General features: G+C 40.1%; 1 protein-coding gene across 3 annotated transcripts in view; it reads left to right on the forward strand.

The window, feature by feature from the left end:
* The first annotated feature begins 704 nt into the window (after positions 1 to 704).
* LOC117551206 (regulator of microtubule dynamics protein 2) overlaps positions 705 to 16277 on the forward strand; it is a 42346-nt gene continuing 26773 nt past the window's right edge. The window contains exons 1-2 of one of the 3 annotated variants that reach the window (XM_034223971.1): positions 705 to 857; positions 3564 to 4018. In XM_034223971.1, the coding sequence (XP_034079862.1) occupies positions 3573 to 4018 (446 nt within the window). In that variant the 5' untranslated portion in view covers positions 705 to 857; positions 3564 to 3572. Of the gene's footprint in view, positions 858 to 1809; positions 2080 to 2493; positions 2639 to 3563; positions 4019 to 16277 lie in introns of those variants that run through there. The other 2 variants (XM_034223961.1, XM_034223981.1) reach the window with 2 other exon arrangements.

Consider the following 16277-nt stretch of genomic DNA (forward strand, 5'->3'; position numbering starts at 1 on the left):
TCATCTTCCTATTATACACACATGCATTTCCAAACATTTGGACTACCTATGTTGCAAATGTATTATCTTTTCAATGTACACACGGCATCTATTGCACGTCTGTCCGTCCTGGGAGAGGGATCCCTCCTCTGTTGCTCTCCCTGAGGTTTCTCCCATTTTTCCCTTTAAACTGTGGGTTTTCTTCGGAAGTGTTTCCTTGTACGATGTGAGGGTCTAAGGACAGAGGGTGTCGTATTGTCATACTGATATTCTGTACAAACTGTGAAGTCCACTGAGACAAATGTAACATTTGTGATATTGGGCTATATAAATAAACATTGATTGATTGATTGATTGATAGAGTGCCTCTGACAAGTGAAATAAACATTCCATTTATATAACTTAAAAAATAAGTATGAAATGTCCTGAAAGATAAAATCACAAAAGGATAAATCACAAATATTGATGGAAGGATAGTTCTTTCAAAGCAGGGAAATGCAGTAGCAGGTGTATTATAAAGGATCATACTTATTTGCTTTACAAATTATTTCAGTTTTTCTATATTTCCTCCCTCTATACAAGACACTCCCGTCTTACTAGGACCCCATCATGCATGATTTGAAAAAAGTACAACACATAGAAAAATAACAGAGATGTCACATCTTCGGTTTGGTTTTATTGGCTATGGTAGAAAATAAGTCAATCATTACTTAACCACTCTGACTCAATAATCCCCAGTGATATCGGGTCTGTGATACTGGCTGCAGGTCCATGGTTTATAAAATAACCTGTGTGCTAAGTAACTGTTTAACATCCTGGTACACTTTCTGTGTAAGCATACTGCAAGGAAACACTGGTGAGAGGAGTGAATCGTAGAGGTAGGTCTTTGTTTAGCTAATTACTGAATCATGATTCATGAGAGATTATGATACAACGATATTCATTTGTATCGGTGCCACTCATGAAATGAGACTAAAAACATTATTTTTAAACTTGTAAAGTATCTTGCAACAATTGATGAGTCTCTTCGATTGAAGTTAGTATTACCTGTTTTGGTCATTTGTATTATTTAACGCAATACCTGAACTGTTGTAACCCCTGCATTGAACTTTGCTCACTGATTGTTCGCTCGCATGTGGACATGATAAGGTTAATGAAAGAGATGGCATATTATTCTGAGGCAAATGACCAAAAATAAACTAACCAATCAAACCTTAATGTGTGCACTAATCATTTGATTTATTCATGCTTATTATATTATGCATTTAGAAGGAAAATCAGACTAAAGATACATTATTTTGTAGGTGCACTATACATAACAAATTGTGCTACTTTAAGTAAAATGTCATCAGAAGATACAAAACATTGTAATAAGACAGGATATTATTTTGTATTTGTTTACATAAAGGATAGGATGCTGCCAGTATGTTTCAGTATAAAGTATATGAGTGCAAATGCCCTGTGTCGTATTGGAAATGAAGAACGGCGATGAACACAACCTCAAAAGTCAGCACAGTCAGGAAGAAGCGCAAGATCAAAAATGGTCTGTCATATTCCAATAGGGATCATATTGTCATACAGTTACTATAGCCTGGGAGTCCTCATAAGATAACGAGAGTTGATTCAGAAAAGCCTTTGCAGTCATTAAGTTCATGTGGAAGAATTCATAATAATGATGAAAGCCGCCCTGTTTCATCAACAAGGATGTGAATGTCATTTATTTTCTAGACATGTTCAGGGTCTTTGAGTCAGGGGGCGGAACATTACATAACAACCAAAACAGACCACACAAATGGAAATGTGGTTTCCTTTCAAGGGCACCCATTGAAAACATGCAAACTCCCCACAGAGAGCTCATGACAAGCAGCAGTGGTGACATACGTTTAAACGTTTGAAGTAAAAAACGTTGTGATATACATTTTTATGCCGTTGTTATGCTGAGGATTTATCTGCGCTACTTCAAAATAACACGCAAGTAATTTGTGTTTGAAGGCTGAAGGCACAGGACCCGGAACGTTTCTTTTTGTCTTCTGAGTCCACACGGATTGTTTTTAAGGTTACACCAGCGAGTTACCAAGTGCCTCCCTTCTTACCTGTGCAGTAAGGACTATACTATTGATAATTATGTAGTTTTTTATGAATAACATGTTAATGTAACGTTTTGTTTTGATAATATAATGCTGAAAGTGAGCATTTGAACGCGTTCTGTCCTTTTAACCTTGGCGGGTAACTTTGTTTTGAATGTTAGCAAATCGACTTTAAGCTACGTTAGCAGCACGAATTCTGTCATTGACAGCTTATAAACACAATTAAGCTTAATTATGAAAGTATACATTTAATACACGTATGCTTAAGACCCAGTCAGACACAATACATTTCTCAGTGTGTCAAGGGTTTATCGAGCTGTTGTGACTCCGACTTTTGGCGAACAAGCTAGCTGTGTGAAGAGTATGTTGATCCAATCACCTTTAGCTTACTGGCTAACATTCCTAACGTACCGATTAGCCTGTTTCAGACAGACAGTATTCACCCACTTGTCAATCGTGTATCACGTTCAGTGGTGGAAGGGTTATTTACTCTATGTACTGTACTGAAGTACCTTTTTGGATTACTTGTACTTTAATTAAGTATTTCCATTAATTGTGACATAATCTCCTAGGTAAATATTATGTTTTTTTACTATATTTGACAGTTTAAGATACATTTCAGATACAGATGTTGACATTGTAAACATTTTACATAATACATCTCTAAAGATGAAACCAATGGTTTTACGTACAAAGAGGTTGACTTATTGATTGCATTTCAAACAAAAAAGTTAAAAAATAAAATTACAATAGTTAACTTTAATAATTAGTTTAACAAATGTTCCTTTGAAATGCTAATTAATGCTGCAATATTCGCAATCGTATAATGTTAGTAATGTCACTTTTCAAATGTGAGGATTTGCAGGGTTTTTTCTTTTTTATCTATATCTTTGTTTTTTCTTTTGACTGTTACCAGAATGAAACGAGCAATAGCATGTTTCATCTTGGGCGCGGAACAACTCACTATTTTATAAAGGCAATATTTGTATCAACTCAATAATTATTCACACCCATACTGGTTATTTCTTCTAATCTATAGTGTACTCCTAGAATGTTCCTATTATCAATGCAAAGTGTCCATAATGGTTTCTAGAGTATTCATATGTATACTAATGTCTATAGTGTTTATATTATACTTTCTGTTTTTCAACTTTTGTAGAACATTCAACATTATAGCTACAGCTCATACCCATTAATACTGTTCAAACTGCATACATTAGCTCTATTGTCAGTCATATTTAAATACCTATATTATACCTTTACATCACACTACAATGTACTGCTTCTCTTGCACCTCTGGTAAGATGCTAACTGCATTTCATTGTCCCAGTACTCTGTACAATGACAAGACATTTGAAACTAATCTAATTGCTAAATGAATCTAAAGACAAATCGATTAGGCACTGTAAGCCCCAAATCTTTCAGAATGCCATAATGCAATTTCGGCAAAATGTTTATGAAATCTGTAGCTTAAATGTAGTTGTTTCTGTTTGTCAGCCCTTCAGGATGGCGCAGGCAGACAGCAAGGTGCTGGTCCTGGGGGCTTTAGCCGGAGTGGCAGGCGTCAGTTTGGCCGTGGTGTGGTACCAGAGCTTCAGATCGAGGCGAAGAGCGTCGTGTCCGGGGTACTACCTGAACCGCACCAACGGACAGGGGACTAGCATGATGCTGGTGGACGGTCCAGGTCTGCCCAGGGGTCAGGCCGAGGTGCTGGAGCGCCTCGAGGCCCTGATCCAGTGCGTGTCCGAGCTGAAGGACGAGATGAAGTCGCTGAAGAACGCTCTGCCGACGCTGCCCAACCAAGTCAGGGAGGAGCTGATGGGACGCGAGGAGGCCCATCGAGCAAGCACCCTCCACAGGACCACGCCCACACGGAGGAAAAGAGCTGCAGCATCCATCGCCGGGGCCGCAGCCGGGGGGCGGAGCTCAGAGGAAGCAGAGAGTGAGGGAGGGTGAGTACTTTAAAGGTGTTGATTCTGTCAAAACTCACTTTTGCTTAAACAGATTCTGTGTTAGTGTTTTGTTTCAATGAGTCTTTCCTCTGATCAAGTCACAAACAGAAAAAGCAGCAATTCCTCACTATAGAGTTGTGAAGGAATGAGCCCTAAAACCTGGAAATGAGAAAGTATTTGACTACTTTCGGTTCCCTCGTCTTGTAGTTAAGTGTTTTTTTGTACCTCTTTTTGTATAGATGCCTAAAATAAGATCTGTGGCTAACACAAGCTGAAGAGATTGTAATGTTTTGTTCTACAAATGGGTCAGTAAATACCCCACTGGTGAATGTCTGAAGCTTCCATGTTTCTTAAAGGTCCCATGTGATGGTCATTTCTACTGATCATAATTCCACTGTTGAGGTCTACTAGAATAGATTTACATTGTTCAATTTTCCAAACTCACATTGGTTTCTCATACAGCATCTCTGTATAGTATGTGTATTCACTCTCTGTCCTAAACGGCTTGTTGGAGCTCCTGCCCCCCCCCTCCCTGTGAGCCCAGTGGCCGTCTGCGAGACAGAGCGAAGCCCAGCCTGAAACACACCCGCAGCCTGGCTGGGTGGGTGGGTGGTGTGTGTGTGTGTGTGTGTGTGTGTGTGTGTGTGTGTGTGTGTGTGTGTGTGTGTGTGTGTGTGTGTTGTGTGTGTGTGTGTGTGTGTTTGTGTGTGTGTGTGTGTGTGTGTGTGTGTGTGTGTGTGTGTGTGTGTGTGTGTGTGTGTGTGTGTGTGTGTGTGTGTGTGTGTGTGTGTGTGTGTGTGTGTGGTGTGTGTGTGTGGGTGTGTGTTGTGTGTGTGTGTGTGTGTGTGTGTGTGTGTGTGTGTGTGTGTGTGTGTGTGTGTGTGTGTGTGTGTGTGTGTGTGTGTGTGTGTGTGTGTGTGTGTGTGGTGTGTGTGTGTGTGTGTGTGTGTGTGTGTGTGGTGGTGTGTGTGTGTGTGTGTGTGTGTGTGTGTGTGTGTGTCTGTGTGGTGTAGTGTGTGTTGTGTGATGTGTGTGTGTGTGTGTGTGTGTGTGTGTGTGTGTGTGTGTGTGTGTGTGTGTGTGTGTGTGTGTGTGTGTGTGTGTGTGTGTGTGTGTGTGTGTGTGTGTGTGTGTGTGTGTGTGTGTGTGTGTGTGTGTGTGTGTGTGTGTGTGTGTGTGTGTGCAAACGTAACAGCTCCGCGGACGTCACTATACCCAAGAAGTAAACAATGGACAAAGAGAAATCCCCAACGAGGCGTTCAGGGGCAGCATAGACAGGTCTTCTCTGTGTTAGAGTTGTACTCGCTACAGGGTGTACTTTGAGGGTTTGTGACTCTCTAATCGTTTACATGCAGAAAAAGCTACATAACACAAGGGGACGGGTAATAACCGGAAAAGCATGACATGGGACCTTTAAAAGAACCGGTTGCTAACAAGCGGTGGCGACTCGGCACAGCCCCACCTAGTGTCAGTAGAAAGTAATGCAAATAATAATTCCCAAAATATGCAAAAAGAATATATGTTAAAATATATTTTAAGATCATGTTTGGTCATCTGATTCGTCTCTACATTGCTGTTTTAGTCTGCGTTCTTCTAATAAGTGTCCACAGTGTGCCTATTGAGCCGTGTTGAGCGATGTGGCGCAAGCCCCTCTCTCTGCTGTTAACATGAACGTGGACTGTAAAAACTACACTGCGCATGCTCAGAGTATTTTTCTAATCAATGTGTGCGGCAAACAAATAATCACCATAGGGGCACTGTGCTGCCATACCCACCAAACGTCATCTCATCATTTAGAGAGCTGATTGGCTGTAAGTACGTGTGCAAGAGGAGAGGAGACGAGAGAGAGCAGCTTATAGCGATTACAATCAGTAAAACGGAAAGAAAATGAATGAAGTTGACCATCTACTCCAGCTTTGGTAAATTCATTTTATGTCATATCTTCTTGTTTCCTGCTCTTTAACTAAATCCATAGTAATCTCATTGCTTTTGTTCGAGGGAGCTCTTGCGTTGCTAACTTTTGGTTCGGCGGCCTACAAAAATACACCATCACTGATTCACTGTGACGCACTTTAATCACATGATGATCATTCATTTGTCAGAAAACCCTGTTCCCAACATTCTGCTGATTCATCACCCTTGCTGTCCTTTCTACTTGTGCACAATCACACACTGTAACACACTTGAATATATATGTTAGCCCTGATTCTGCATGACCTCTGTAAGGGGATCTATTTTCACTAAATGCTTTTATCACAATAGTGTTACCTGATATGGCGATAGATATTGATATATATATATTAATAAAGGGTACAAACAAATCTTTGGAATGCTTTCTTTATGTCATTGTGCAAGGCGAAACCATCTTTATGTTACAGCATCACTTTAAAACGAGTGGCCACCTGGTACAAGATCAAATGTTAATTCGGGGGTGGATGGGGGGGCCGACCTTTTTAAAAAAAAAAAAAAAAAAACATATTTAAAATGTTCTCTCAAAGAACCTCAATTTGTATGACAAAAATAATAACAGACTTTATGATAAATAGGTTTCAAAAGCTATACAAAATAATATTTCAAGTCACAAGGTAAAAATGTAACAGTCAAGTACGTAGGCCGGAATAATAATAATAATCCCGGACCAACAAATAAAATGAAACAGAAAATATACAGATCAAAATGTTTTAAAGATTAAGCATATGCGTGTGTTGAAGGTAGTTTTGCGTAATTTGGGGGTTGAGATGTTTGTTGTTTGAGTAGCGCGGAACATTGTAACTTTAAATGTATATTCTCATTGCATAACCTGTCATTATAATACTGACATTTGTGTATGGACGTTGATATTAATTATATTATATATATATATATATATATTAAGCTTGTAATACTTTGAAGTGCGATCATTACTGAGTTTGTCCAGCAGACTCCACTGTTTACCTCGCTGCTGCTCATGAGGAACAGAACAACAGATGAGCAGACCTTGTTATGCAGGCTTTTAGAAATGCAGTAAATATATGGTATTTATATTTTTTTGATTCTTCTGATTATTAAAACTATATACATTTCTGTCAATATTACAGCTATAACCACAACATATTATCAGGGTCTTATTTATTTGTTAATGTAAATCATTTAAGTAGATAAACTCAGGATAGATAGGCTGAATATCTCAAAATCCACTTCAGGTTAGTTTCTACTTTAACAATCTCATCCGTTTGCCATGTGAATAGAACATCTTGTGGCTCCTATTTTTGGGCAACTTTCGCCTTTATTAGAGAAACAGAATTGAAAGGGGAAGAATCACATAAAGCGTCCACAGGCTGAATCTGCTTCTCGTGTTTCTCTACCAGTGGCCTGTACGACGAATCCAGTTCAACAGACCCTGGATATGTTTGAGTTATCTGGCTTAACTAACCCAAAACAAAGGCGCTCTCGCTAAGCGGTCCTACGACGCTGGTTATCAACTCGGTAACTCAAGCCAGGGTTTCTCTGTCTGGCTGAGTGCGCGTTCACAAAGGGGCGGGGTTAGCAACATTTGACCAATCACAAACATGGAGAAGCGTACCGACAGCGCAGCCTCATACTTCCTGAATGAAAAGTGAACTTTAATATTAGTCAAATATGAAGAAGTTAAACTTTAAACATCCATGACTTAAACACTTTATCCAGGATCAAAGCCACATAGCTGCACCTGCGAGGTGAATACAGCTGGCAACAGAAAAAGTGTTTGAATGCGTACATTAACAGGTTTATGATATCACTGCCCCGTCTAAAACACGATCTGACTTTAATTACATTTGACTCGAGTGTTTCGTCAACTTAATGCATTGCTTAAAATAATACTTCTGCATACAGTATGTGACACTGAGTGTTGCACGGCCAGATACGGCTCAAGAAGCTGACTCAGATAAGGAGATATATGATACATTATGATGTGATATGAATGATAGTGGGACACATCGACGTCTGCACTCAGTGCCGTGGACTGTACGTAACGTTACTCTGATCCGGTGACTTATGTTGTGGCAGATATTTAAGTAAGCTTTCTTAACGCTAATGTTATAATAGTCAGATTGCTCTGAAGATTCTATTCATTTTCACATTCAGTCAGTTGATTTTTGCCGGCCGTCTTTCCTGCAACGGCAGTTTAAACTGTATTTCCTCCGCACACTGAGCTCTGATTGGTCAGCAGGCGGTGCTTTCACTGAGTTGATCTCTTATCCTGGAACCTAACCTGCTCCGGAGCAGGTTTGCCGCTCAGCATAAGTTACCATGGAGATCTACCCCAGTAAGAAGAGAACCAGCGTCGTAGGACCGGAAACCCAGAGTTTACCCTGAAGTTAGTTCGCTAGGCAAAAATCCGGCTTCGTAGTACAGGCCTCTGGTGAGATAAGCGGTGGCTCTAGTTTACCATTTGAACTCATTTGATAGGGCTAAATGATAGTCCTGACGGTGCTGCAGAGAACAGCAGACTAACAAAGCACCACATGTGCAGTCATCCATCTCCACCTCTATCCTCAGCCAAATGCCTTCAACTCGTGCCAACCTCAGATAACATAAATATCATTTCAAATCTCATAAAAACAAATGGCAACAGTTAAATGATGACGATTATGTGTTTTGAAATACTCGATCAAATCAGAGAATGCCTACTTTAGATTCTTTAAAGACGTTGTGTACGTCACTCAAGTGTTTAACATGGATTGACCTTTGCTTACTTTTTGTAGGAGGTGAAGCATGTGAAGTGCCAAGGAGAAATGATAACACTGAGAGCTCTTACATACTAACCACACAGATTTCAGATCAGAGCACAGCTCCTCCCTGTCTCTGTTACTGGAGAGCTTTTATTACAACTACAACACAAAGTAAGCCAACTAAACATCCATTGCACCCTGGGTAATAAATCAGTGTTGTACCGTCTGCGTGCTCTAAGAATCACACTCCGTGCAAAGGTTGGAAGGAATGTTTGTTTTCTTTTGGTTTATGGTTTTACCAAGCAGAAGGCAATTATGCAACCACGTGTCCTTGAGCATGTCAGTTGAGAAAGATAAAATACATTTATGTCCTACAAAGTCAGACTAATTACAATATTTCTGTTCATAATCTCAACAAATGATTCCCAGTTAGGGATTTACAGCCTGAATAGATGGGTCAGCAAAGGCCACAAGTGCGCAACCAGATGCCATCGCTGTGATGACAGAGCTCTGCGTTTCATAGGTTTACTGCTGATCGAGCACAAGGGAAAAATAGTCAGTCTCTAAACGTGGAGTTTTTCGCGCGCTCAAGTCTGCCGTTGTGGATTCACATGAACCTATTTTTCAGGATGTGACCAGTGCGCTACGACTGTACTGATGTAACTCTGTGGCAGCCTGCTGTGGTTTTAAGCCGATTTAACTAACAACATTCGTAACAGCCTAACCCTAACCCTAACCCTAACCCTAAGTCTACGAAGAGAACTGGATACAGTGTTGGAGAATGGGCCTAGTTTATTACTATGAATGTTGCCCAGTTGCGCATGAAACCAGAAATGTTCTGATTGTTGGTACAAAATGACCCTTATCATAAGGGGATCTGTGCCCATAAAGCCCCCGGGAACAGTGCCGACTGTTGAAATAAACGTTCCTAGTGGACAATTGGTGGTACTACACTCACATTCTAGTTGATTATGTCATTTGGGCCCAAAGCTGAATAAACCACCCAGTACGAACAGTTTCGTTAATGCGCTAAAAACCGAATCCACGTTTTTTTCCTCCCATTACACTGACTTTGAGTGAGCCGAAAACTTTTAGGAACAAATTATTTAAGTAAGAGCTAATCAAATATTCAAACTGGGAAGTTGATTTAGCTATACAAAAAATCTGCTGCAAGGCTTTTTGTTAGTCGGCAAACGTAGACTCATTTTGTATTAGTCCGTGACTGCATGTGCTTCGACACGCGAGCAGGAAACGCCCTCAGACTTCATTCAGAGCGGAGCCTGGTCATTAAGTGCATTTTGTCAGGAAGGAAATCCAAAGTGTGGGATCTTTCTGAGTGAGTAAAGGACGAGCCCCACAAGGTGACATGCAAACTCTGCAGGCAACAAGTCGCCTCCACCTCCACACCATCAGCTTCCCGAATGCCGAGTTTCGTTATTCCCGGCAACGTTTGTTCCTTTCTCATAATCTGATGAAACGTAAAGCATCATTCTGACCTCTGATTTTTCCCGATGGGCATATTTGTCGGTGTTTCCTGTGCAGTATTAATGAGTTTAATATTCAGATATGATTTATAGAAACTACAACTGAATGCTCAGTGAGTGTCCTTGCTCCTTGTTCTGACACACATTAAGAATCCTTATCGTAACTTCTGCTTTGTATACCTCTGACGGGTGGGCCGCTCCGTCTACGCGGTGCGCTGTTGCTCATGCACTTTCTATGTGTAACAGTGAATTAATATTTCAAAGGTTCATTATTATAGTTTTATTTCATGTGGAGCACAGTGTACCATGCTGTTATAGTACCGTGATTCATAGGCCGGTAACAACACCACCAACATTTACATATTATTTCATGATGGATAAACATAAGCACTTCATTGGCTAAAGGAGCAGAAGTGTAAGTCTGCCCTCTAGCAGAAGTGTTTCACAGGCTTTGAGTGACAGTCGTCGGGCGCTTCAAACCCTCTTAATTACAGCCAGAGTTATTACGCTTTAAAATAAATCTCATCACGCACACACCTCCCATAATTAAAGAGCCTTTCCTGCCACTCTGTTATTTGCATGAGCATAGGGTGTGGGGGTTTCTGGGTTAGGTGGAGTGAAGACATTCCAGCCCCTAAGGGAATGTGTAGCATGCCCCCTAGAGGAGCCAGTTCCACCTCTAATCCTCAAGTGGGCTCTTCATGTCTGTTTGGCTGGCTTGGATGTGTTTTTGACCACAGTAACTCCAAGAGCTGCAAGGCTAAAGGTTGTGTAATATTTGAAATGTAAACACATAGGAATACATTCAAGCTTAGCATGGTGTCAAATGTGAGTTAAACATCGGCTAAACATTGTGCTGTTCAAAAGCTAAAACGCTGTAATGATAATAACAATCAGAAACTGATGGAGTACATTAAAGAAACTATTAAAATATGTTATGTTATAGTTAACGTAAAACTTCATAATTGCTGATTTTGCAAGGATTATACCAGAATAATAAGGGATATAGCAGAATTTAAACTCACTGTGATAATGAATAATCAATCTATGTAAAACAACACTCCGTGAACACTTAACTTACAATAACTAGGAAATGCATTGTAACAGTGATTATGAATATTTATGAGTTTAATTCTACAGTGCTAAAAGCATATTATAATGCACTATAAGTATGTTTATATGCATTATAAACATATACCATTTTTACAAACGTTGTCGTTTTTCTATTTGTATAGTAATCATTTAAGAAAGATTACAACATTTCATTTTGTCTGGATGTTTGCAGAGAATTTTTTTAAGTGCCAATTTGTCTGATAAGAGAGTGTAGCTCCAACTTCATCATTCTGTGGAAATGCTCAGAACAAATAGTGCTAGATCGTGTCAAAAGGACAGAGTGGTGTCGATGAAAACAGGGAACGTGTAGACTCAGCCACTGGAAGGTAGAAGGCTTCAGCTGTTTATTCCGTTCACTCCTCATGTGTCACAACGGCTTCCTCAAAGCTACCTCTCGGCAGGTAAGGAGAGCCATCCATCACCCTGTCTGTGCTCCAAGCTGTCAGAGGCCTCATCTCACACTGTCTTGTAGGAACTGGTATTTCCTTGAACAGATCCCGCTGAGTTTATTCACACCACGTCTCTGTAGCTCAAGGATGTTACCACTTGTTTTTTCCTTTTCCAAAAAATAAATAGCATTATGACATTGGTTAGTTGTTGATTTAAGCAAGAGTTTCTTTTAGTGATGGGCAAGCCTGATCAACACACGCAGAAATGTTAAGAAAGAGAAAAGGCAGCTCATTGTCTGCTTTGTGATTAAAAGCTTTAGCCTGACTTCCCAGCTGCCGTATCCGAAACATTCACGTCTATATCCTCAGATTCATGCTCTTATGAAAGCCTTTTAGCAAAACAAATGCATTTATTGAATTGCATTCAGTGTGTACACACAGAGCAGGCACGTTCAGCTGTCTGAGGAGTCCCACAGCTAACATGGCCTGTCTCTGACCTGCGTCTGCCCACCCACATATCCCGAGTACGTGAAATACTTTACTCATAGTGATAATCCATCACAGAACTATCAACCAACTATGCAGTTCCTTTCAGATCTATTGAGTAGAAACTAAATCCTCTCAAACTTTCATATCATTAATATGAGTAATTATTCAAATTAAGTTTACCACTTAAAACTACAAATAAAATATGCTATAAATGAAAATGTACTATAACCCTAACCTGAGTGGATGGTTGTCACCAAGATGACTCGTAAGAATCCAAAGTCTTGCAGAAATGATCTTCTTGCATGTTCTTAGGACAGGGTTCAAGTTTCCCTCAGCAGTTTCCCTCAGCAGTTTCCCTCAGCAGTTTCCCTCAGCAGTTTCCCTTAGCAACATGATAACAAATCTAAATATGACCAGTGATCACAATCACTGTTTGTTGTAATGATTTTTCAAATCAAAAATAAGTATTCTGTCCATCAGTAATCGGTACACTATTCTGATTTTCTGGCCAAGAATTCTTGCATTGGTTGATTGTCACTGCTCTCAGAGCATCATTTTCAGCTGCAGCAAACGGGTGCATGTGAAAAATTAAATATATATTACTCATTTCCTTTCATTAATTCTCTGAATGAGTTAATGTCATCCTGCTTCCTGTACCCATGTCATTCGGAATGACAAACCAAACGTCATGTGTAAACAGTTGGGTAAATACCCTGTTTTTCTTGCTCCTGCTATTTTAGGAACAAAGTGTTGCAACATCCTAATAACATTTCTATTTATGGCAACTGGGTAGAATTGAAACTATTGTGTCATGTAAATGAATGACAGTTGGCAGCTGATCAGTGGGAAAGTACATCTAAAGAGGCAGTCCCTGCCCATCCTTTTAGGGCGGCAGGGGCGTAGGGAGCAGAGAATAGGTAGCTGGACTCTCTCCAGTCAGGCAGTCATTGTTGTATAGCAGGCTTTCATTGGTCCTGTCACCACAGCTACACAAGCTGAATAAGCTGGTCTGCATGTTCCAAGGCCCGGTGATGTTGGGATGGTAACTGGGGTTTGTTTTGAACGGTGTAACCGCGGAGACAACCATTGCTAAGCTCTACTGAGAGATCCCTTCATTGCCCCTTGGGGTCTGTGGACTGAATGGCTGATCTGAGCACACAGCTAGAGTGTTACAAGGTTACACACAGCATTGGTGGATGTGTTATACTGTTTCTTGTTGCCTAATACAAAGTGGAAGACAGGCTGTGTTTTCAACAAGCAACAGATTTACTGATTCTGGCACTGACTGGTATAATGAGGTGCATGGTTCCCAAGTGCCCTTCTAGTGCTTCTAGTAAATGCTTCATCTATTATAATTATTATCAATGAAACTAGCATCATTACATTACTAACATATTTGTTTTCATTACTCAAGTCACTGAAAACTCAACTCACAAACCTGCTTACATTTGTGAAACCGCAAATGGTTCCCAATTGTCAGATAGTGTTTTTTATGTGCTTCAAGTGCTGTTTGTATTTGTGGTGCCTGTCCATGTGCATCACAGACAAATATGTTTTTTAATGCTTTTTAAGGTTTTATTTTAGATTTGTCATAATTTTGTGCTGCTAAAATCTGAACTTTCCTGCAGAAAATAATATAACTTCCTGTTCTGCGTGAGTCACAGCAGAGCCTGCTGGTATATTATGTACTTAGTCAGTGTTAACGACAACATTTAGACTTGTTCTTTCACAGCTCTGCACTTCTATAACACTGCACTGCTGTAACATTACATGGACAATAATGGTTCCTGCATAAATTACATAAACACGGTAATACAAACAGATCCTTAGCTTATTTTTCTTTCAACTCAGGTGATTCATGGGCCGTGGAATGGCGTGACAGGAATGCGCTGATCCCTCGGCACTCTGCTGCCTGTCTCTCCAGCTCCACTGAGTAAATAACTGCGGGGAGGGAGGGAAAACGGACTGCTGAATGAATAAAAAGACAAAAGGATGAATGAATTGCGGAATGAATGAATGACACAAGTCCAATAATGTCACTATCTAGCTGTAGCCAGGCGCGCTCGTTGCAAGGCGTGGTGCGGGCAGACAACAAAAGGGTGACCACAACAGTTAGAGTAAAGGCAAAAACACACACGTTCAGGTTGTTGTTAAGTTGGGGTGTGTTGGCCAATAAATGGTTGGAGCCTTGCCTGTAGGTTTTGGGGTTTACTCTGGGGTTAGCGCAGGGATGGGGATTTGGCACACTATTTCAAAACGACGGTATAAACACAAATAGAGATTAAAATAAAGATTCTGTAAAGTCTGGTTTCTTTTAAAGGTCACCTATCATGCTATGTTTTATAATAGCATAGGTCTCAGATATATAAGTGTTTTGCTCAAAATACCAAATAGATCACTCATTCTAGCCATGCCTCATATCTAGCCATGCCTCATATCTAGCCATGCCTCATATCCGAAACTGAGGCTCCGTGGTAAACTGGTAAAAATGAAGAGCCGTTTAGGAGCCGAAAGAGCCGGCTCTTCTAATGGTGCTTTTCCACTGCAGGGCCTCGCTTGGCTTAGTACGGTATGACTAGGCCTCGTTAGGCCTTGTTAGGCCAGGCTCACTTTATGCTGCGTTTCCATTACAGTTTAGGAACTGGAGTAGTATCTATAGTAACGCAGTGTAGGCGGAGCCGTGACGTCATCTTCAATGCGAAACACAAAACCAACATCAGCCGTTAGCCCTCAGAGCTCACAGCTCTTCATATCTGTTCAGAAACTAGACAAAAGTTAAACAAGTACAAACCACAGACTGCCTGTGTCATGGCGAATACAGCCGCTGGTTTATTTATGTCTGTAGGCCGTTGTTGTGAGTGTGGACGGTCGGAGCATATACTGCACTAGCTTACCCGATCTTCACTCAGAAAACACGCATTTTAAAAGGTTCTTCGCCTGCCGTCTGTCTGCAGACTTGTCAAAGCATTAATTCATGGTTTTTACTAACCGGTATCAGTATGTTGTTACTTCGGCATCATTTTGAAACGTGTATTACAGTTAAATCACGGTAAAATATGTTCATCTTGTTGTAGTTGCCAGCGATTCTCTCACTAGTTTAGCATACTCAGCCCGGTTGTTGGCCCAGAAAGAACCTCGATTTTGGAGAGCCAGAAAAACTGTGAAAAAGTACCCGCTAGCCGGAACTACGCCTAGTGGAAACGCAACCAAAAATGCTTAAACCGTGCTCCGCGCTGTAGTGGAAATGCGCCATTAGTGAGCCGAGCCAAATGATCTGGCTCACTAAAAAGAGCCGGAATTCCCATCACTAATACGTAAAGAGATAGTACCTATAAGGGACGGCTCAATTCATTCAAAATTCAATGATATACATATTTATGTATAAAAGACATCAAAAAGTGCATTGCATGATAGGTTCCCTTAAAGGTAACAGTGATTCTCCATTCCCTACTGAGCTACTGGCTGTGTATGAAGTGCAATCATTGGTCAAACAGTTCTCACTTTATGTCTTAATGCCTAAACTAGTGCTGAAAAATGTCATCCTAATCGCAATATGGCCTTCCACAATATTTGTCAATATTTTTGATAAAAAAAACGTCTTCACTTTTCAACATTAACTAGATTTTCTGAAAGATTAACATACTTTTGTAAAATAAATGTACTTTTGAAAAATCACCCCATACTAAAATAATTACTTAAACTTGATCTAAAAGAAAATGTTTTAACTGGAATATTGTGCAGTGAATCTATTACTATACAGTATTGTTGTTATTTGAATGTGTTTTTAACTGATTAACAATAATAGCAATGCAAATGTTATCATTGCATCAAATCAAATTGGAATTCAAATATCTGTTTAACTGTCTGATTTGAGGGACGGTGCAAAGTCATTGTTAATAAAACAATACTGAATAAATACATCTTATTTAAACTAGTCACTCATAAGGGTAGCATTTTCTTCACTGGTTGCAAAAAGATTTTCGATTGTATAAAAGTCTATGAGCAAATGTGCCCACTTAGATTATTTTACCTGAGTAAACATTTCCCTACTCAGTTTATGGTCCCAATCCTACGTTTTAAGTCCACTCCATTG

This window comes from Gymnodraco acuticeps, unplaced genomic scaffold (genome assembly GCF_902827175.1).
Source record: "Gymnodraco acuticeps unplaced genomic scaffold, fGymAcu1.1, whole genome shotgun sequence".
Taxonomy (NCBI): Eukaryota; Metazoa; Chordata; class Actinopteri; order Perciformes; family Bathydraconidae; genus Gymnodraco; species Gymnodraco acuticeps.